This window comes from Pimephales promelas, chromosome 19, assembly GCF_988280905.1.
Source record: "Pimephales promelas chromosome 19, fPimPro1.hap1.1, whole genome shotgun sequence".
Taxonomy (NCBI): domain Eukaryota; kingdom Metazoa; phylum Chordata; class Actinopteri; order Cypriniformes; family Leuciscidae; genus Pimephales; species Pimephales promelas.
The window spans coordinates 31,924,311-31,947,211 of record NC_142787.1 but is presented as its reverse complement, the minus strand read 5'-3'; the positions used below and the strand labels follow the sequence as shown (position 1 = coordinate 31,947,211).

The 22,901-nt window shown below is 39.0% G+C and overlaps 1 protein-coding gene across 1 annotated transcript; it reads right to left on the bottom strand.

Moving 5' to 3' along the window:
- Positions 1-454: 454 nt before the first annotated feature.
- On the bottom strand, positions 455-22,202 carry nsd1b (nuclear receptor binding SET domain protein 1b). Its single transcript, XM_039680310.2, has 25 exons — positions 22,034-22,202; positions 21,774-21,913; positions 20,574-20,671; positions 20,163-20,496; positions 19,225-19,366; positions 18,960-19,132; positions 17,347-18,871; positions 17,159-17,271; positions 16,811-17,084; positions 15,723-15,823; positions 15,605-15,650; positions 14,117-14,295; positions 13,871-13,984; positions 12,792-12,915; positions 12,511-12,711; positions 11,247-11,426; positions 10,983-11,139; positions 10,691-10,896; positions 9,437-9,549; positions 9,087-9,356; positions 8,100-8,216; positions 7,867-8,008; positions 7,686-7,792; positions 5,937-6,135; positions 455-4,415 (listed from the first exon to the last, which is right to left on the bottom strand). Exons 4-25 carry the CDS (start codon positions 20,490-20,492, stop codon positions 3,976-3,978), a joined length of 5,253 nt encoding a protein of 1,750 aa, XP_039536244.2. The 5' UTR covers positions 20,493-20,496; positions 20,574-20,671; positions 21,774-21,913; positions 22,034-22,202; the 3' UTR covers positions 455-3,975.
- Positions 22,203-22,901: the final 699 nt, after the last annotated feature.

The following is a 22,901-nucleotide window of genomic DNA, read 5'->3' as shown; positions in this document are numbered from 1 at the left end:
ATTAGCTGCAAGAGTTTAGCGTTGTGACATTATTGTCTAACAATTGTCCGGCTAAAATTCTCATTATTGTAATACAGAAATTTAATTTAATTTAAGTACAGTATAACAAATTCTACCATTATGTATACTTGGTTTACAATGTAAATAGAATAGTTTTGTGTTACAGTAATGAGAATATATATGTTTTCTGCATTGGCTAATCATTTCATGTGGAAATGTGCTTAATTGTCATGAAATAAACACGTCAATGATCCTAAAACATGTTTAATTTTTTTAAATGTAAAATAGAATTAATTTTTATTTGGGGGTGAAATTTGACCCAAGCATTTCTTGACATTTTTTATTTGAGATTTAATAGTTTTAATACCCCACCCATTTGATTACTGAGTATTAAAATACAATTTAGATCAAACTATATACAGGGAGGTGATAAAAACAGCAGCACGGATGCAACGAGTGTGTTCTGTTGTTTATTCTGTACAAAGCACTACAGCACAATTAAAATCTCTGACAAGGCAACACATTTTTTCCCCTTTTGCTTGATAATTTGTCTGCAATATACTGAAGTGGAATGACTCTAGGAGCAGCATGAAAACTATTAAGTTAACAATTCTATACAGTAATACAGTAATAAAAAAAAGAAGTTTAAATGCTGTTGAAAATTAAGAACGGGGCTCAGGAACATCAGGAGTGTAGACACGTAACAGGCCAAAATCATGAGCTTCACAAATGACGATAGATGACTATAAATATGAGCATGTTGAAATATGTTTACTTATCCGGATTGCAAAGTCTGTTAGTTTCTTTCATATAGCTTAACTGTATGAAAACATATACGACATGATAAAACTGATCTGTTTGCTTCTCTACTGGTGCGCTGCTTTAATGCGAGTGCCCTGGTTGTCTTCTGGCTCAACCACTGCTGTGAGTAGCGACAGGACTTCCTGTTTGTTTGAGCGTTTCGTAAGTGTTGGATGCTGCAAGCGTTTCAAAAATCACACAGTTCACCTTTAACTTCCCAGCACAATTTACATCAGAGGATTATGGGAATATCTCTTCGGTTGATCTGAACACTTCCTTTGTAAAAAGACGTTTCTGGGGATATTTCCTAAATTAACCCAAATGAATTACAAGTGTTCCTTGTTTTAGCATGTGTTAGCATGCAAATTTTGGATTATTATACAAAAGTGCTTTCACAAAATGATAGTCTCGAAGTCTAAAGAAATTTAAACGGCTGGCTATAATACAATGTGAAAAATACAGGATCAAGACACTGATCATTTCATTGTATTAAAGTGCCCCTATTATGCTATTTTAAAGGTTGCTAATTTTGTTTTGGAAGTCTCCTAATAAAAAAATAAAAAAAAATCTCATAATATACATTGCACATAACCACATTTTTTATTGATTCTCAAACGACGTCTCACTAAAAAACCCTCCTCTCCGTAAGCTACTCTGCTCTGATTGGCCAAATGACTCACACCGTGTCCTAACTACACGCGATGCGACGCCGCGACACGCGACACGTTAATCAGAGTATTTTTCCTAACCAGACGCGACGGCGACACGCGAAGTTTCTAATTTAGAAACGGTTCCTATTCCTGCGACGTCGCGGCTGACAGAATGAAGAAATTACACTGGTTATGATGAGTATACATTATTTGTTTTAGTTAAAAATAGGTCACTGTGCCACAAGCGATAACGGATAATTTACCTCAGATTTTCAAAGCATGTAATATGGCGTTCAAAATGAATTCTATGTAAACATACAACTGTACTTCATAACAAAATTAGTCAATGAGTATATTTTGTTAATGTTTTGATTTTTAATAATGTTATTTCTTGATTTGATTATGTCCTTACCCATTTCCAATGCGAGTGCGGGCCAACAGTGCGCTTTCACAGAGAGACTCCGCCCACACGCTGTTCTGAATGTGTGCATCTCACAGTCGCGTCGCGTCTAGTGTGGACTGACACACTTGCTGTCGCTGGAATTTTATCGCGTCGCGTGTAGTTAGGACACGGTGTAACAGTGCGTGTCGGAAATGATGCACTCTGTAAGTACAGTAATGATGGTGTTGATTTTACCATATCAAGTCCTAAAATAAAATTTTAGAAGAACTAATTACTCAACCGGAACTTCCTTTGCAAGGACGATTTGATCAGGATGCTTCCCAGTGATTCGCTACTTAATCTTTAACCCGGCCTCGGATAAGCGGAAGAAGATGGATGGATGGATGGATGGATGAGAGAGAAAATAATTGCACTTCCTATTAGCCCCGTTGTGTATCATCTTGGTTGCAGTTCCATTAGAATTCCACTGGGGGTGATCGCGGGCGAGTGCAGAATGAATGGGAGTCTATGGGGCTAAACGGCTAAATGTGTCTCTCTCACCTGCTTGTCGTTAAATCAACATAGATTTTATTGTTGATTCCGCAAGTTCAATATAGATTATAGGCCAAAAGTCGAATGAACGAGAACTTATGTCCTTTTGATTTCTTACAGGTTAGGCCGTTGTTGGCCAGAGCACGCTAGCATTCTGCTATTGTGTGACGTCATCACATCTTTGAACGGATTTTTAGAACAGATAAGTGAACTTAAAAATGCAATTTTCAGCCGAGTGTATTATCTTAGCCCTCCCTTATGAATGCAACTTTCAAATTACATCCTGAGAAAAGTGGATTTCTGGGGGTGAAACCCCATTGACTCCCATTCATTCTGCACTCGACCGCGAGCGCCCCCGCATGGACAGAGACGCGTTACTGCAGCCAGTCCAGAACCCGGAAGTAACCAGCCAGTGCCAATTCTCTTCAATTAGACATTCTCTGGTATAGTACACACTTCATGAAAGGTAATAACTGAATAAGCACAATAGGGGCAATTTAATTACCGCCAACAAAGTATATTTCAGTTTTGATACAAATGCTCAGTATATGCAGCTTTTTAAAGTATAATCAATTTGATAGCATATGCCAACATGTGCACTAAAAATTAGAGCCCGACCGATAAAGGATTTTGAAGGCCGATACCGATACAAATATTTTTAGGTTTTAAAATCCGATATATCGGCCGATATTTTATTTATTTATTTGAAACTGGACATGATAGTCACAAATCATGCTTATTTGAGTTAAGAGAACTGATGGGGATGTTCTTTTAATTGTTATTCTGACCAACTCAACGAGTGTTGCCAACAGGAACGGTGTAGAGCGCCCTCTGGTGGACAAACTACACAACACTCATGACATGGTTCAAGCGTGTTTCGTCCGTTTTTATTTTATTTTTGAAATATTCATTTATCAGCCATTAAAACTGCCGATACCGATAGTTTTCCCTAGTCCGTAACCTCTGTACACCATTGCTTATCAATGTGCATTTCTATCGCTAATGTGAGTTTCAGAAGTTTGTTTGTTTTTTTCTGGCCACCTTGTGTACCAGATTACTAGCGTAAATAAAGTACACGCGGTTACAAAAGTCCGACTGTACTATGCTGAAGACGAACTTGTGTGCATATACCATTCACGTAAAAACCGAAATATACTTTGGGCTTTACTTTTTCAAAAGTAAAATTCAACCTAAGCTTATGTTCTGTACTATTTGCTCACAGAGCAGATATACAGAACAAATGAGTTTTGGTAACAGTACGTATTATTTATAGTCATAATTATTTGACTCGATGAAGAAGGCAATGGCATTTCCATGGAAAAATATATATTCCCTTCCCTCAATACTGTCTCTTCATTCTCTTTTGTGATGCTCAACATCTTTCGTAGAGCAATAATACGATGGCCGAAATCTCATGATGTTGGCGTTGTGTGTTCAATCATCTTTTTTTGTAAGCATTGTCATCTTCCTCAGTGAGATTGAGTACCATCTTCAAGTATGTTGTAGTGATTGGGACTCAAAGCACAGCAGTGAATGTTAGTGTGAGAAAACAAGAGGTCAGTTCGCTTCGATAGTCAACAGATTAAACCTTCATACTTCTGTTTTCTTCTTTAACCTCAGCCGCTCCGAATTATCTTGAGATACGCTCTTCTCGCCATCATCCATTTCTGAGTGCGTCAAACTCTCGTCCTCTTCCTCGTAGGGAGAGATGGGTGAATATGCACAGTTTAAAGAGATGTTGAGTGGTGGCGGGCTGAAGGGGGCGTTTCGGGTCGTGGTTTTGGCATCTCTGATGGCGTTTATAGGGTACGGTGTGGCCGGTTCCCCGGGGCATTCCCGGATCTCGCCAGGCTCCAGGGGCTCGGGGCCGCAGGGGTCGTGCTCGCTGCATGACAGTCGCCCATCCAGTTTGGATATGAAAAGCATGCCGTCTCGATGTTCCACACAATAGGAACTAGGGCACATCTCACAGAAGGACGCTGCTTCCTGTCCACACAGGTCACACTGATGCCAGGGACACTCCCAACGACCTGAAACGCAAAACCAGTTTCTTGGTTTCTCGGTTACGTATGTAACCCTCATTCCCTACAGGAGGGAACGTCAGTGACGTCGATGTTACTTCGAACGTGACCGACTGAAAGGGAACTCTGGGACACTATTGCCTTTTACAGAGTTGCTTCCAGCTTGTTTCATAATAGGCTTGCCGCGATAGACGGTGTTACCGGTTTTAAGCCCCATCACCGGTGACATCACTTTCCCACCGTGACACCGCGATGTCTTGACTTTTTTTTTTTAAGTATTCGTTTTTGCTAAAATATTTATATGAATTAATTTAAAAATAATAATTTTCAATTATTTAGTTCAGAAGAGAGCATTATAATTAAAAATGAACTGCGCAGTGCGTGCCGTCACGTCACAGATCAGCAAGCATCAGGATTCCATTTAGCACGTGTGGAGACGAGAACGAGTCAAATTACAGAAAAGCAAGATAATGGCGGAAGATTTGGTGTCAAAACGCAATGCAAAAGCGCCTGTTTGGCAATATTTTGGCCAATATTAATGTTAATAAATGCCAATTTATAGTGTTTTACTTTTTTACTTTATAGAGTGCTGTCATTTATGTAGGCTAAGGTCCTTTTTGAAGTTTTTATTTTATATTCGTCTCTTTTTATTTGGTTTTTTCTTATTTAAACTTTGTTTAATTTATTTAGTCCTATTTTGTTTTCTTATTCGTTAATAAACTTTTTATTTGTTTGGGCCCACAGTTTGCTGATTTTCACTTTTTTCAGCCTATGCATGGGGTTATTTTTATTCGTTCGTTATGCTAATAAAAGTTCTGTCTATATTTTATTCGTTTATTATTCTAATAAAAGTGCTGTCTTTAATAAAAGTTTATTGTCAGGGAGTTTTTTTTTTTTTGTCCATTCCAGCAATTGTCGCTGAATTGCAATTGACGCTTATTTCGAAAGTGAAAGTATGTCATTTATGTAGGCTAAGGTCCGTTTTGACGTTTTTATTTTATATTCGTCTCTTTTTAATTGGTTTTATCTCATTTTAACTTTGTGTAATTCATTTAGGCCTATTTTATTTTCTTATTCGTTAATAAACGTTTTATGGTTCTTATTTGTTTGGGCCCACAGTTTGCCGATTTTCACTTTTTTCAGCCTATGCATGGGGTTATTTTTATTAGTTTGTTATGCTAATAAAAGTTCTGTCTATAGGCCTATTTTATTCGTTCGTTATGCTAATAAAAGTTCTGTCTATAAATAAAAGTTTTATTATCAGCGAGTTGTTTTTTTTTTGTCCATTCAAGCAATTGACGCTTATTTCGAAAGTGAAAGTATAACGCGCACGCATTTAAAAGCTATTTAACCCCCCCACCCTGCCCTCCACGGTGACACCGGGATTACCGGTGTTGTCACACGTCGATTAACCGGTGGGAAATTTTCCTCACCGTGGCAACCCTATTTCATAATTTGCACTAGTATTGAACTAAACTGAATCAACACTGAGCTGAGGAATGACTTGAGAATACTTGAAGAAAGACTGACCTGCAGGTCTCTTGGTGAGATTGAGGCAGTCGGCGTGGTAAACTTTAGGACAGCCGGGCCTCTTGCAGGACACAATCTGTCCTCCGTCTCCGCAGCTGAAGCACTCATCCTCCCGTTCCTTGATTACCTGCTGGGATTTGCGCCTCATGTGGGACCTCTTCTTCAGTTTACGGCCTTTATCATCGGATGGGGGGTTGTTCTGATAGACACAGAGTTGATGTCTAACTACAATCACTTATCAAAGCAGAAAGGATCACTGAATTTGACAAAAAAACGGGTGGATTTACATTAGAAATAAAGTCCAGACCTTAAAGGAGTTGTTCACTTTTAAAACAACTTTTGCTGATAATTTACTCACCCCCGTGTCATCCAAGATGTCCATGTCTTTCTTTCTTCAGTCGAAGAGAAATTAAGGTTTTTGATGAAAACATTCCAGGATTTTCTCCATATAATGGACTTCAATGGGGACCAAATGAGAGTTTCAGTGCAAACTGTTCAAAGGGCTTTAAACGACTCCAGACGATGAATAAGGGTCTTATCTAGGACCCTTCGAGTCATGACTCGAAAAAAGATTCGAACAGGAGAGTCACGAACGCGCATCACAGAACAGAGCAAGGCGAGCATTTGAGCTTATAAAACTTAAACTTTGTTATTTATTTATTGAATGAGCGATCGTTTCGCTTGATAAGACCCTTATTCATCGTCTGGAATCGTTTAAAGCCCTTTGAACAGTTTGCACTGAAACTGTCTTTTGGTCCCCATTGAAGTCCATTGTATGGAGAAAATCCTGGAATGTTTTCATCAAAAACCTTAATTTCTTTTCGACTGAAGAAAGAAAGACATGGACATCTTGGATGACACGGGGGTGAGTAAATTATCAGCAAAAGTTTTTTGAAAAGTGAACTACTTCTTTAAATTTATTGAAAGTCTTTGGGATGAGCAGGAGAAGACTTAACAGTGCGCTTGACTCTTGCATTGTCAATGCATGATCTCACACGATCACGACCAAAAATGTATGATCAATGCAATAATGATCCAGTCATAGACTCTTAGCCATAAAACCATATTCTGGACAAATGTTGTCAAAATAGTTTTGATTTATTTTTAAAAAATACTTTCCTTGATCTGAGCGGTACAAGACTTGGCTACTTTTCCTAAGTTTGCCTCCTGAACACACACACAATTTTTTGACTCAATTCTACAATGTTAAGTGGGTGAAAAAAAAACCTCCTTATTAATCTTGTGTTTGGGTCATAAATGGGCACCCATAGAAATGAAATGAATAGGAAAAACTGTATTTTAGAGCATTCTAAAATAAGCCAAAATAAGACACCAAAGTCACTTCATCTTTAGGAATTAAAAATCAAAGAACTTATTGGAATGATATTTTAATGTAGTTAAAAAAAAATAAAACATAGAAATAAGCATAATTTACATAGAAAATATGGTACTTTTTGAAGTAAATAAATAAAAAATTATCCCTAAAATAAAAAACAAACACCATAAATGGATAGACAAAACTTTATCAAAGACAGTGATATAACATTTATAATAAATAGAAACTAGGATCACACCTGAGGCCCACATTTGTCCACATTTACAGGATTAAGGGCTATAAAGTGAATACGGTTTGAGGGCTACGTGTTTGCCTATTTTTAAGTTTTGGCCCGGCAGTGTATCGTTTTATATCAGACAAATCAATGATCAATCTATAACATTACGTTATACTATATTAGATCATCTGCTTACCTTTGGCCTCACTCCCAGGAATCCACTGCAGTTTGATGCTCCACACTTGCACACGGTCTTCCCATTGCCCAGACACTCAAGGTTATAGTTGAACGTCAACTCAGTGCCTTTGAAGAAAACACACATCAATGTGTTTAGCAAAAAGCCAAAGAGTCTTCTACATAAAAAGAGTTTGACTCACCAGCAGGGATATCTGTGAGCGCAAAAAGCCCAACGCGAGTGTCTCCGTTGACCGTCCACTTTTGGGTCTCGCAGTTCGGCTGGCAACTGTGGTTCATAAAACGGGCTTCATTTCCCTTGGGCCCGGCATCGATAATCCGATCCTTCCAGAAACCACAAAGCAATATATTCAGCTTCTAGAACAGAAATCTTAGGAGATAAAGAGACACTAGTGTCGTAGTTTTAGAAACTCACTTTGTCCAGCGTAAGCATGTAGAAGTTGCCGATATTGTTCTCCTGAGCGTGTTTAATCCGGGCACGGCATTCTTCCTCGTCAATCACCTCGCCAACATATTCGTTAACAAATCCTCCCTTGGGTCAAGCGGTAAAAACAAACACTTGTTTAGAGACTGGACAAGATAAAGCTGGCTCTCTGAGACATTATAAGGGGAAGAACTGAGACGGACTAATTGTTAAAAGCCCAACATTAATAAAAAGTCAGTCGCTTTTGAAAGTTTGCTTACTCTAAAACCAAACCCAAACACAGTTTTTGGTGTGATTACAGAAAGAGAAGCAAAATTATGATATTGTTGATTCTTAGCAAGGACATCCAAGATGTAGGTGTCTTTGTTTCCACAGTAGTTTCAATTTTGATATTTTGTCTGTCAGTCATATAATGGAGGTCTATGGTCACCACCTCAACGAGCAGCACAGAGAAGTCCAAATTAAACATGATTTAATGACTCGTAAATGTAAGTACACACTGATGGCCTAAGGCACGAAACGAGCGGTTTGTGTGAGAAAACCAACAGTGTTTATATCGTTTTTACCTCTTGTAACCACAGCCAGTCCATGTGATCTTCATGAAAACGATATAATACAGTTTGTTTTCACACACAAACCGCTCGTTTCGTGTCTTAGGCCATCAATGTATCCTTACATTTACGAGTCATTAAATCATGTTTAATTTGGACTTCTCTGTGCATGCTCTTTGAGGTGGTGACCATAGACCTCCATTATATGACTCATTAAATACTGCGGAAACAAAGACACCTACATCTTGGATGCCCTTGAGGTAAGATAAAACATACCAAAAATTTATTTCAAAGTGAACTATCCCTTTAATTTATTGTGATCCCAAGTAGTGGATCATTGCTTTTCGGACAGTTCTGGAACACGAACTTTCAGGCTTTTGATAGTGTGGTCTGCATGAATGATGTTTGAGACGTGAAGGACCCTCACCTTTTTGATGTCGTGCACACAGCGCAGCCCCCAGCCTCGAGACAGCGTCCTGAAGATCTCCACCTGGCAGTACTGCCGTTTGCTGAAGCCCTGGTTCTGGCAGCGCTCGCCCGCGGGGCAGACCTGCGGGTGGCATTCGTACAGCAGCATACGGTTGATGCACTCCGAGTCCATCCCGCAGGGGTTCTCGTCTGCCGCTTTGCAGTTGCAACGGGGAATCTCCGACAGGTCTGCTGAGATGATCAGCACTTTGCCAATTGGTTTGTTCACCTATTGGATTTAACCAAGATCAGATTACAACGTACCATCGTAGCGATCAGTCTCGTAGTGGGCCTCGTGTGGTCATGTACCTTAATATGTTTGTATGGTGGAGGTTTCTTGTAAATTTGTCGGTCCTCCTGGAGCTGCCGTAGTTCTTTCTCCGCCTGCAGTTCTTTGAACCTTCGAGCAGCTTCTTCCAAAGCTAAACCACATTCAACATTTTCATTTCAGACATTTTCATTTGATCTCTGATCATGTAAGAACACTAGGTTTTTACATGAGATAGCTGTGTGTGCAAATGTCGCCTTCACGATGCTGGAGTTGTGGATGGTTGCGAAGGCATTTCTACGAAGCCATTAAAGAAGAAGTTCACTTTTGCTGATAATTTACTCACCCCGTGTCATCCAAGATGTCCATGTCTTTCTTTCTTCAGTCGAAATGAAATTAAGGTTTTTGATGAAAACATTCCAGGATTTTTCTCCATATAATGGACTTCAATGGGGTCCAAATGAGAGTTTCAGTGCAAACTGTTCAAAGGGCTTTAAACGATTCCAGACGATGAATAAGGGTCTTATCAAGCGAAACGATCGCTCATTTAATAAATAAATAACAAAGTTTAAGTTTTATAAGCTCAAATGCTCGCCTTGCTCTGTTCTGTGACGCGCGTTCGTGACTCTCCTGTTCATCACAATGAACAAATCTTTTTCCGAGTCACTTGGTTCATTCAACAAACGAAACGAACGAATTGACTCGGAAAAAGATTCGTTCATTTTGATGAACAGGAGAGTCACGAACGCGCATCACAGAACAGAGCAAGGCGAGCATTTGAGCTTATAAAACTTAAACTTTGTTATTTATTTATTAAATGAGCGATCGTTTCGCTTGATAAGACCCTTATTCATCGTCTGAAATCATTTAAAGCCCTTTGAACAGTTTGCGCTGAAACTCTCATTTGGTCCCCATTGAAGTCCATTATATGGAGAAAAATCCTGGAATTTTTTCATCAAAAACCTTAATTTCTTTTCGACTGAAGAAAGAAAGACATGGACATCTTGGATGACACGGGGGCGAGTAAATTATCAGCAAAAGTGTTTTCTAAAGTGAACTACTCCTTTAACAATTATATATCACTTTTAAATGATTAAATACGAAATGAAGTAGTTTGGTGTTCGGAATATTAACTTATATGCACTGTAATTCACTTTAGCATTTAAAAATTACATTTACATTTAAAATAGAAATGTTAACACCCGTTTTATCACTCACTGAGCTAAAAATGTTAGTCTGCGTTAGAAATAGCGGTACCAAAAGCAAGCGACGACAATTAGTTGCAGAAGGTATACCTTTCTTATAGGTGGAGTCGACTCCCTTTCCCATTTTCTCTTTACTGTTGGCATCGCCCTCCATGTACGGGAACACACGGGCTTGGTAAGTCCACAGGTAGTCATTAGAGCCGAAGAAAAGCACTGGGAACTCTCCGACGTCATGTCTCATGCGCAGGATATTCTCGGGAATGTTTTGGGGATTGCTAACCTCTGCGGGCCACCATCTAACACACAGTAGAGCAGAAACTGTAGTTGAGCACGCTGACTGTACCAAACAGGAATGAGGAGGGTTGGTGGTGTGCGTGCTGACCTGTAGCGGCCCACTTTGACCCACACTACCTCCTTATAGTGCGGTTTCTTTCCAGCGCGACAGTCGTTGCAGTACCAGCTGCCTTCGGGCATGTCGATGTTCAGACACTCTCGGTGAAAGGCCGCAGGACAGGACTCGCAACACAGCAGACTACCTCCTGTAGAGGGAAGTGAGACAGACACAGAGAAGAAGTGCAGCTTCTTAGGGAAGTTCTGAATTACTAAAGCCATTAATATGATGCAAATGATTTAGTGCCGAACGGACCTTCTGAGCAGACGAAGCACCAGCTGACGTTGACGTGCTCGTGGTTGCGGCAGCCTTTTCTGGGGGTGAAGTGGTTGGGACACACGATGTTGCTGTGGGTGAGCGTGGCACTGCCGGCAGGAACGCAGTTATCGTTGGCGTGATATGCCACAGGGCATCTGATACAGCGGGTTAGCTGGCCTGGACACAAAATACAGAGAATTTCATAATAAAAGCACCCACATTTGAAAAATGATGTTGGCAAGCTGTTTTGAACTTCGTTTTGGCCTGAATTTGTTCGAATTGACGTACGTTTTTTTTTTTTTTTTTTACGTATCAGGCGAAATAGGACATTTAAATGTACATGCTTATTTCCTTTTTCCGTTTTTAAATTTAGATTAGATCTCACTTGAAATGAATCTTTAAAAACACAAAAACCTGTGAATGTCATGCTTAGCAAATCTCAAAATTAATATTAATTGTTCATACTGTTGTGATGCACGAATTCACCAAATTCAAATGATTGATTTTATTTTATAAGTATTTAATTTTACATAGCATAGAATTTTCATATCAGCCACGACGTGTAATAATCATGGGCTTTATCTGTAGTGTTCACTTTGAAATTAATTTTTGGTATGTTTTATCTTCCCTCAAGCGCATCTAAGATGTAGGTGTCTTTGTTTCCGCAGTAGTTTCAATTTTGATATTTTGTCTGTCAGTCATATAATGGAGGTCTATGGTCACCACCTCAAAGAGCATGCACAGAGAAGTCCAAATTAAACATGATTTAATGACTCGTAAATGTAAATGTAAGTACACATTGATGGCCTAAGACACGAAACGAGCGGTTTGTGTGAGAAAACGAACAACATTTATATCGTTTTTACCTCTTTGGACTTCTCTGTGCATGCTCTTTGAGGTGGTGACCATAGACCTGCATTATATGACTGATACGCTTTGATCTAAAAATATCAAAATTGAAACTACTGCGGAAACAAAGACACCTACATCTTGGATGCCCTTGAGGTAAGATAAAACATACCAAAAATTAATTTCAAAGTGAACTATCCCTTTAATATTCTGGTCAATGATTATTTCATATATGATAATAATATCGGAATACCTAGTTTGTCCAATAAACAAATTGTTGCCCTGATGATGAGATAACTCACCTAATTAAAAATAACTTTATTGGAGCAAACACTTGTACCGAATCTTACATATGTAAAAATATTGCAATTCCCAGGTGGAATTGTGTTTTTTAAGGCAGAGCACAACAAACCTTTAGATATGGACGGATTGGTAGGGTTTGTGATGAAACACGCCAGGCAGACGTGGAGAGGGCAGCGAAAGGCCCGGTTCAGAGGTACAGTGGGTGCATGGCTGGCGGCGCACTCCCCATGGTAGAACTTCCCACATCCAGGAAGCATACAGCGCCTGACGTCCTCACCCGGGATCTTACAACTGAAGCATGAGTGGATACCTGTTCAGAGATTCACAACACCAGCCATCAAAAGCGGTGAAATTACTTGTTAGTTTGTGATTTATGAAGCGGGCACTCACCAGACGTGCACTCCTGACATAGAAATGTTCCTGTGGGAGGCGCGTTCAGACCAGTGCATTGTGGGTGGAATGCCCCACAGCATTGCCCTTCGCACAGAAGGAGATCTCCCAGCTTCTCACACGCCTTCAGAAACAGCAGACGAGGAGGTCATCAAATCAATTTGCTAAAACACCCTAAAGATCAAGATCACTTCCTTGAAACATCTTAAAGGAGTAGTTCACTCTTAAAAAGACTTTTGCTGATAATTTACTCACCCCCGTGTCATCCAAGATGTCATCAGACGATGAAGTAATCTTTTTTCGAGTCATTTCGCTCGTTGAATGAACCAAATGACTCGAAAAAAGATTCGTTCATTTTGATGAACAGGAGAGTCACGAACGCGCATCACAGAACAGAGCAAGGCGAGCATTTGAGCTTATAAAACTTAAACTTTGTTATTTATTTATTAAATTTCGCTTGATAAGACCCTTATTCATCGTCTGGAATCGTTTAAAGCCCTTTGAACAGTTTGCACTGAAACTCTCATTTGGTCCCCATTGAAGTCCATTATATGGAGAAAAAGCCTGGAATGTTTTCATCAAAAACCTTAATTTCTTTTTGACTGAAGAAAGAAAGACATGGACATCTTGGATGACACGGGGGCGAGTAAATTATCAGCAAAAGTTTTTTTTAAAAGTGAACTACTCCTTTAAGGGATAGTTCACCCAAAAATTGAAAATTAACCCACACTAGGAGTACTCTCTATATGACACTCTTCTTTCAGACGAATACAATCAGAGTTATATATAAAAAAAAATGTCCTGGCTCTTCCAAGCTTTATAATAGCAGTTTCTGTTTTGAAGTCCATAAAAGTGTATCTATCCATGATAAAAGCTGCCTTTTGAAGTGAAGTGATGCGTTTGTGTAAGAAAAATATTAATATTTAACAGGTTACAAAGAAAATTTCTAGTTTCCAGCCAAACGAACATTCGCAGTCTAAAGCGCAACTTATGGCGTCGGAAGTAGTGCAAATATCAGCAGTACGTCACATAAGTTGCACACTCGTTTGGCTTGGTGTACACGGCCTCAGCACACCTACCTGACACAGGTTTTCACTGAGTAAGATGCTGCCTCCTTTATTATCCGAGACTCCTTCATCAGATTGTGGATTTTCTTCTCTTTCCGAACACAAGCCATAACTAGATTCAAACATCTGAACCAAATGCCAGATATTCCGGTTATTTAATTCAGTGAACATTTAGAAAGATTGAGTTAAATCATTTTCATTGAATCCTCTGGCTGATTAGAAGCAGTCGTATAGGTCTACCCAATAAAGTGAACTGACCTCTGAACTTGAGCATCTGAGAGCATCCGAGTCGTCCTCTGCTGATTCTGGGTCAGCTGGATGAGGCATCGCAGGAGCAACTACTATCTCCATCTCTGTTCTTTTTAGGATTGGGTCAGTTGGTTTGTCGATGGACTCAGACAGCTTGTTCTTACTTTTGGATGATTGTTGTCCCATTCCTTCATTTACAATACAATTACAAAAGGCACCAAATAAACTTGACAATAACATATACCACATCTTCCAGAGCTTAAAGGGTTCGTTCACCCAAAAATGCAAATTCTGTCAGTATTTAATTTACTCACCCTCATGTTGTTCCAACCCCGTAAGACCTTCGTTCATCTTCGCAACACAAATTAAGATATTTAAGATATTAAGATCGCTCCTGCATACTAGTCCATAGGCTTCTTGACTCGAAAAGTCATTAAAGACATCGTTAAAATAGTCCAAGTGACTACAGGGGCTCAATCTTAACTTTATCAAACGACGAGAACACTTTTTGTGCTCAAAAACAAACTTTATTTCAACTATTCACTTCCTTCTCCATGGGCCTGTAGTCAGTTAACGTAGTGTGATTGCGTAGAGCTACGTCACACGAAGGCTCACTATTGGCCGACGCTGGTCATGTGTGTGTGATGCGTGTGACGTACAATAACAGAAGCTTACGCTATTAAACTAGTAACCTGACTCGCGCAGAGGGAGAAATAAACCAATAGTTGAAATAAAGTCGTTATTTTTGCGCACAAAAAGTGTTCTCGTCGTTTGATAAAGTTAAGATTGAGCCCCTGTAGTCACTTGGACTATTTTAACGATGTCTTTAATGACTTTTCGAGTCAAGAAGCCTATGGACTAGTATGCAGGAGCGATCTTAATATCTTAAATATCTTAATTTGTGTTGCGAAGATGAACGAAGGTCTTACGGGGTTGGAACAACATGAGGGGGAGTAAATACTGACAGAATTTGCATGTTTGGGTGAACTAAACCTTTAATAACATCATTTTCAACTAGATGAGATTATTGCTGAAAATGTAACTGATGGACATACATATTAAATTTCCCAAAAGCACCGTTAGCCATCTCAGTCGTTATCAGCGTAGTCGGTGTTTCCCGAAACCATCGTTCCAATGAACATTAGCAAACGGCATCAAAAAGTTGTGTGTTTAGAACGACAACTCATGAAATGAGCAAGCTGACATTTTGAATACATATAAATATACATATAAATATAATTTACATCTTTTAGTTTGTCAAAATATTTAAAGCAGTGTTCGTGCTCTAGAACATGAGAACGAGCCTATGATTGAATCCGGAAATAAAGCAAGATTAATGCGTGACGTCATTAGCCAATGTGGTTCAATGGCAAATTTGCGTCAATACGGTTTCGGGAAACGTGGCCCGTTGAATTGTCTCTGATTGTTGGCTATGTCCCTCAAATAATGAAGTTGTCCAATATATTAATATTATGATTTTAATAAAAGCAGTCTAACCTGATTTTGTAGCTTGTCCAGATGAGCACATCTTCTGTGACTTCGCCTGTGAATGATAATGCTCTTAGCCCAATATTCATTTGTCCTTATATCATTAGACTAACTTTTTAAATCGTACCTTTCTTTTAGGAATGAAAACTGGTTCGGCTTCAATGGAGCTTTCTAGAATCTTTTGGGTGGGTTTCCGTTGTCTCTTTGTGCTTAGACACACACCATCACCTATTCAAATGATGAATAATCATTTCTTTTTGACTGTTTTTTTTTTGTTGTTGTTCTGAGAAAAAGTAATGAATATAGTCAGCCCTAAAACAATAAATAAACTAAAAGTGGTTCTGGCTTACACTAGGGTCTACTTATGACCATTGCACATTGTAAAACAATGTGATTATTTGAGTATTTGTGAGTATTGTGACCATTTGAGTATTTGTGAGTATTTTGAGTATTTGTGAGTATTGTGACCATTTGAGTATTTGTGAGTATTTTGAGTATTTGTGAGTATTGTGATCATTTGAGTATTTGTGAGTATTGTGATCATTTGAGTATTTGTGATTATTTGAGTATTTGTGAGTATTGTGATTATTTGAGTATTGTGATCATTTGAGTATTTGTGATTATTGTGATCATTTGAGTATTTGTGAGTATTGTGATCATTTGAGTATTTGTGATTATTTGAGTATTTGTGAGTATTGTGATCATTTGAGTATTTGTGAGTATTGTGATCATTTCAGTATTTGTGATTAGTGTCATTATTTGAGTATTGTGATTATTTGAGTATTTGTGAGTATTGTGATCATTTGAGTATTTGTGATTATTGTGATTATTTGAGTATATATGAGTATTGTGATTATTTGAGTATTTGTGAGTATTGTGATCATTTGAGTATTTGTGATTATTGTGATTATTTGAGTATATATGAGTATTGTGATTATTTGAGTATTTGTGGGTATTTTGAGTATTTGTGAGTATTGTGATCATTTGAGTATTTGAGAGTATTGTGATCATTTGAGTATTTGTGCTTATTGTGATTATTTGAGTTTATATGAGTATTGTGATCATTTGGGTATTTGTGAGTATTGTGATCATTTCAGTATTTGTGATTATTGTGATTATTTGTGAGTATTGTGATTATGTGAGTATTTTTCCAAACAGCCATAAAATGAGTGAATTTCTTCATAATTATGTAAACCTTCAGAAAAAGCTACTCACCAATGGCCAAAGCATTTTGTCTTTGAATCGGCTCCTCGTGGCAAAGTTCAGCAGGGGGTGATGGGATTGTTTCTGGAGGTGGAGTTAGCGTGTCAACAGACAACACTGGACTCTCTTGACCTGGCGTGGCATTTACTGAAGGAGCGCTCTGAGACGTGTCCTCAGGGGGAGGAGTCTGTAGTCTCGACACGCCTCCTTCTGTTACCTGAGGATTCGGGATACGTCCTCCGCCACATATCTCCTCCACTGGACCACTGCAATCGTGGCTTTCGACCTATTCACAAGTTGTCAGAACGTTAAAGCGAATTCCACAATTCAAGATAACGTACACATCCAAACGTAGCTAACCTTAGTAAACGACTCCGGTTTCTTTTTCGCTCTCTTCTTAGTAGAAAACAACTGATCGTATTCCTCTGTCCATTCGATGAGTCTTTTGCTAGGTTTTCGAATACGTTTACATTCTATAAAAAGCACAAACATTTCTGAGCCCACGTTAAAACACAATCTTTAGATGATATTAGCATTGTGTATTTTACCTGTAGGGTAGTTGGCTTGAGTGTTTTCTAAAACCTCGCCATTTTCCGAGGGTAATCCTTTCGTCTCGTGAACACAACCTCCTTCGTCCTCATGCAACTTGTTATTGGCTTGGTCAAACTTTAGCCAACGCTTTTTGGGCACATTGGCTGAGAACTGAGCTGAGGTCTCTGGTTTCTCAGATATCAGTTTGTCATACGAGTCGTCGGTTTTCTTTTTCGAACTAATTTTTTTACAGGGATTTTCTGGGATACTCGGCTTCGTCCCAGATTTCACCTTCGTCCTCTTCTGTTTGGATGTGCTTTTCCCTAATTGATATTTTTTTGTATGTACAGTGGTCAGCTCATCCTTCACATTGGGAATCAGTGATGGCTCCTCTTTGATAAGTTCGTTTTTGGGTAACGGTTCGATCGCCAATGCCGTTCCATCGTTTTTCCGGCTATCGTGCATATCCTTGAGCATCATAAGGAATGTGCTGAACTTATAGTTTGCATCAGGATGAAACGACAGGGGCTGGCCTGCTAGAGATTTGAAGGTTAATTCTTTCATGTTGTCCATATCTTCCACACTTAGGCACAGAGATGGAGTAGAACTAGAAGATAAGTCAGAAATGCGACTCTCTTGTTCGAGATTGGATGTATGAAAGGCAACGGGTGCTTGAGATATCAAGGATTTGACTGAATGTTCATTGTTTTTGCAACTTTGAAGATCCAATGAGTCTTCTTCCTGATCACAGCTTGGACTCTTCTGATTGTTGTCTAGATCTGTAGACGACACACAATTCTCCGTTTCAACATTTGAGGTTGGCTCTTGTTTCTTCATCCACTCTTCCTCCTCCATCGCCTTCAGCGCTCTCGTCATCAGCCGACTACTTGCCGGAAGGCACTTGACTCTCCTGCCGAGAGCTTTCCTGGCTTCGGTTGATAGATGCTCAAGTCCGGTGATTTGGTTGTCCTTGGGTTTCATGCTTGCTGAGTCTGGCATCTTAATTTTACAAGATACCTTCCCAAAAGAACAGTTCACAGATTTAATTCCCCCATTGACTTGACCTTTCCCTGTTTTACTGAACCAAAGGCCACCCTGGTTCTCCACATTCTTTTTCGTTTCTTTGTCGTTTGCGACGGGAAGCCGACTCGAGTTTGATTGTTTGATGTTTGATATTCGCTCAGAGCTTTTGGGACATCTGCGGATCTGTGGCACCGAATCAATGTCAGAGTAGGGACTGTCCAAGCCTTCCATCATCTTATCCTTCTCATAACGAAACTCCTCCGATGGTTTCAAACGTGTTGACGACTTTCTTTGTTTCTTTTTGTTTTTAGACCCCTGATTATGGGCTGAGGCGTTCCCATTGCTCAGACGACTAATGTTGGGTAATTCCACTTTGTTTTCTGTGTTATTTGTGGTTCCTCCAGAGATTGATTGGAAGAAGTCTGAGCATGGAGAGGTGACCCTTGGTTTCTCCAGGAGAAGAAGTGCTTCGGCTTCAACCACACTAGCTCTCCAAGAGTTCAGAAAACGCTTGGGTATCTGCAAAGTAACCCAAGAGTAACAATTTCACAAGGGTTTTAAAAAGCTCACAATATCCATTTTACTGAAAGGATGTTTCAGAAATTACAGAGTGTCTGGCGTTTTCGTCTTGTTGGCGTCCACTTCCTTTCACAAAAGGGAGATTGTTAAATTGATATCCACCCACAAATATATGAGTAGATCGCTCAGGAACCCATGCTTGTTCTTCGGGTTCCCCAAATGTCTTGAGGAAATACTGACGACTGGTCCTGTCTGGTGGCTCTGAAACAAGACAATACACATTTCTGTGGGTGGATTGTGTGGAAAAAAAGTGATTGAAAAGTTGGGAAGGGCTTCTGTGGTTGTGTACTTACCTTTAATTCTGTGGTAAACGTCCTCAACTGGGTGAACGGTCACCTGACAGGGCCACCATGGTCTACGGTTGAATTTAGCCCATATAACTTCACCCTCCAAATATTTCACTGGTGGTAGAGCCTTTCTGGTGTTTTTTTTGGTCTGCTGGTAGATATAAATTAGGTTCATTATGTTAAAAAATACATAATATAGGCCTACAAGAAAACATGGTTTGTCCATCCCATACCACAGTATTTTAAATCAATCCATGATTATATTCATTGTTAGCCTGTGTTTGTTTCAGTTTTTCCATTTTCATGCATCTCTTTGTCATTTTAATATTTAAAGTGCCATTCAGATGCAAAAGCCTCTAAGTGCCATTTGAAATTTTCTTCTAGAATGATCATTTTTATCAAGCTTGTATATTTAAGTTCAGTGATTTCACTTAAATGGGAATGAAGATTACCTATGAATTGTCATTTAAGTGAAATTACAGAACTTAAATATACAAGCTTGATAAAAATGACCATTCTAGAAGAAAATTTCAAATGGCATTTAAAGGCTTTTGCATCTGAACTCTTCATATATGTTTTAAATACGACAATTAATGCATATAAATATTAATGCATTGTCAATCATTTTAAATTTTTTTTAAAAAAATGTTTATTAATAATATCCATTTCTGATTCGTTTACAGATAATAGATGACGTTTCTTCAACATAAGAAGAAAACTATGTTGTTCCCTCATCATAGGATCTCGAGGCAACCATACAAAAATATTTACATTTAAAATTCACATAACATTGAGAATATTTTCATAAATGATCAACTATATTATTTTATTGATGATTTCAACGTATTTATCAACTAAAATGATGTATATTGACATGTTCCTAATTTTAAAAGTTTCCAGAACAGCTGAAATCTTCGTATCTATATTAATATTGGTGAACTTGCCATTACAATCCCGGCAGGCGTGCTCACAAGAGACGAAATCCCGCAATCACTTGTGGACTTGTCTTCGAAGACGACTTCTTTCCCCAAGGAGGAGCGAGCCTTTGAGATTTTGCTTCTAGCCTTGACATCTAATTTTGTGTTTAAATTTTGTTCTCTTGTCGAGGCTCTTTCCAGCCGAGACGCCGTCTCTGGATCCGGAGCTTCATCCTCGTCCTCGTCTTCAAACAGAAGTGACTCGAAGTGCAGGCCATTTGCAAACGGACTGGACGAGTCCAGACTAAAATCAGGGCTGGGTGGAGACGTGCCGCTGTCAGTCACGGCCGCATCCATTTTGCTACAACACACCAATCTGAGTTAATTATGCACACATAGTTTCATAGCGACAAATATGAGTAAACTATGGCTCCTAACCCATGGACAGGTGAGACAGGAAGGGCCAGGGTCAAAGCAAAGTGTCTGTCTGCCAATGGGTGACGTTTTCCATATACTCAGTCAAGCAGATCCAGGACCTGTGAACAAGTACACCAATGTGTCGGATTACTGAGAGTAAGCAAATGTGACCTAACTGCACCATTATCTGAAAAACAAATAGTAAAGAATGGTAGTAATAGTAAAGCACTGTTGTTTGCAAGTTCATGCAAAAATGTTGGCCTAAATTTGCGTCACATCTTCATCTAAACCTTTTAACTACATAAAAATAAAAGGAGTTATGTATTATATATATATTTTATATAATTACATCTTTTCACTTGTTTAAGCCAAATCCAGTGTTTAACTGGATAGTTTTGGCTCATCTGTCCACAAAAAATTCTTCCATTAGCCTCATCCACATGGACTTTGTCAAATTTTAGACTAAAATGTGTCTAGCTGATGGTGGACCGGAAGATCTGCAGATGCTACTCCGAGGTTTCTCCTTGAATATTGGGAGGGATTTTTGCAGATGATCATTTTTGTTATTGGTAGAGTATATGATTTGTATTTTCTACAGAAATAGTTTTGCAACCTAGTAAGCATCATCAACAATTTTTTGTTGACAGGTTCATTCAGTGAGACTGTCAATCTCCCACTTCTCTAATTACTCCTATTATTAGCCTATATGAACTATTGAATTATTATAATATAATTCTAGATGTTCTTTTATCCCAAAAAAATGCATATTGAGCTCAATAAACAAGTGAAATATAGGTATAATTATTTATGAATCATAATTGGATTACACAATATAGTGGCATGTTATGAACGCTAAATGAAGAAGTTTCTAGCGTTCGGAACGGATTAATTACGCACTCCTTAGTGCTTACTACTCCGAGTAGGGGAAGTATGGTGTTCCGTTTTGAACATTCTCCACAACACAGGAACGATAGCGGGCGCACATATAACAGAGCGAAGAGTGAACTCTGACACATGATCCACATAAAGAAGTATTATATGAGGAGACACAACAGTGACATGCATGTAAAAACTGTGCTCATTGTCACGCGTGCTAATCTCATTAATATTTATAAGCTATTATTTTAATAATATCTCTCTCTCCCGAAAAAACATCAGAGTATTTCGTTATTTTAAAGCATATAAAACGTGCTGCCTAAGGAAACCCCGGTGGAATCTTACCATTTGAATGTTGGCCAGTGTTACTCATATTGACAACTCTTCGTTTGCGCGCGTCAAATGACCTTTTTCTCCAAATTGTGAAAGTGGATCAAGAAAATCCCAGCCGCAGCTGCAGTAGTACTAGTAGTAGGCCAGAGAACCTGAGAACACATTCATGCTATCCTCATCACTCTACCCCTTCAACATAAAAACACATGCATTATAACATTCACACACCGTGAGGAACCTTCCCAGTGCGCGATGTCTGAGTCGCAACGTACCTCTGCGTTACGATGCGGACGTTGTACTTTTCATTTTTCAATGATTCTGCTTTCCTTGCTGTCGACCTGCCCCTGGTCCTGTTTCAAGCCCGTGACTGTATGTGTCTATGAACAGCAGCCAATCGGCACGGCAACCCAACCCCTTGCGAGAGGAGCTCATTCTCAACTCCTGTGCTTCACTTTATCCCAAAACACAATTAAACATCTCAAAACGCCCAAATGCACGCTTAATCACATTTGGCGTCCTTTTAATAGTGGGAATATGCAATTAAGATAGATACTTTGCTTTTGTACCGGACATTTCTACCCTTAAGTGGTAGGCTTTCCTTTAAGTGCCATTAAATCCTATTCTGAAATACACACAGATTTAACAAACACGATGGAAATACGCGCGATTATGTTTAACTTTGGTTATTCAAGATGGAGTCTGATGTGTGCTAGCTTGGCACAGGCCACAAAGTGTTAAATTTCGATTTGAAGAAGGCTTTTATACGTTCAAGAAGTTGTGACTCGACGTTTTTTTAACATTAGAGTTAATAAAGGGACTGAGTGTGCGTTCAGCAAAGCTGCGCTATAAAAAAATGGCATTTGTACATATTAACTATAAACAAGACACATGAATATCGCTGGCACTTCTCTAACATGGAAACGACATCGAAGCGTGGCGTGTGAATATATAAACAGCGCGTTTGTTTTTCTCTGCCGTGTATTTATTTATTTATTTAATTTCGTCTGAGGAGAGAGAAAATGGAGGAGTCCGACATCATCTCAGCGACTGTGGCCGGGTTTAATGTCGTGCGAATGTGACATTAGAGCGTTATAATACGACGACCATTGAGCTTTAGATCACGTTTCAATATAGGGCTTA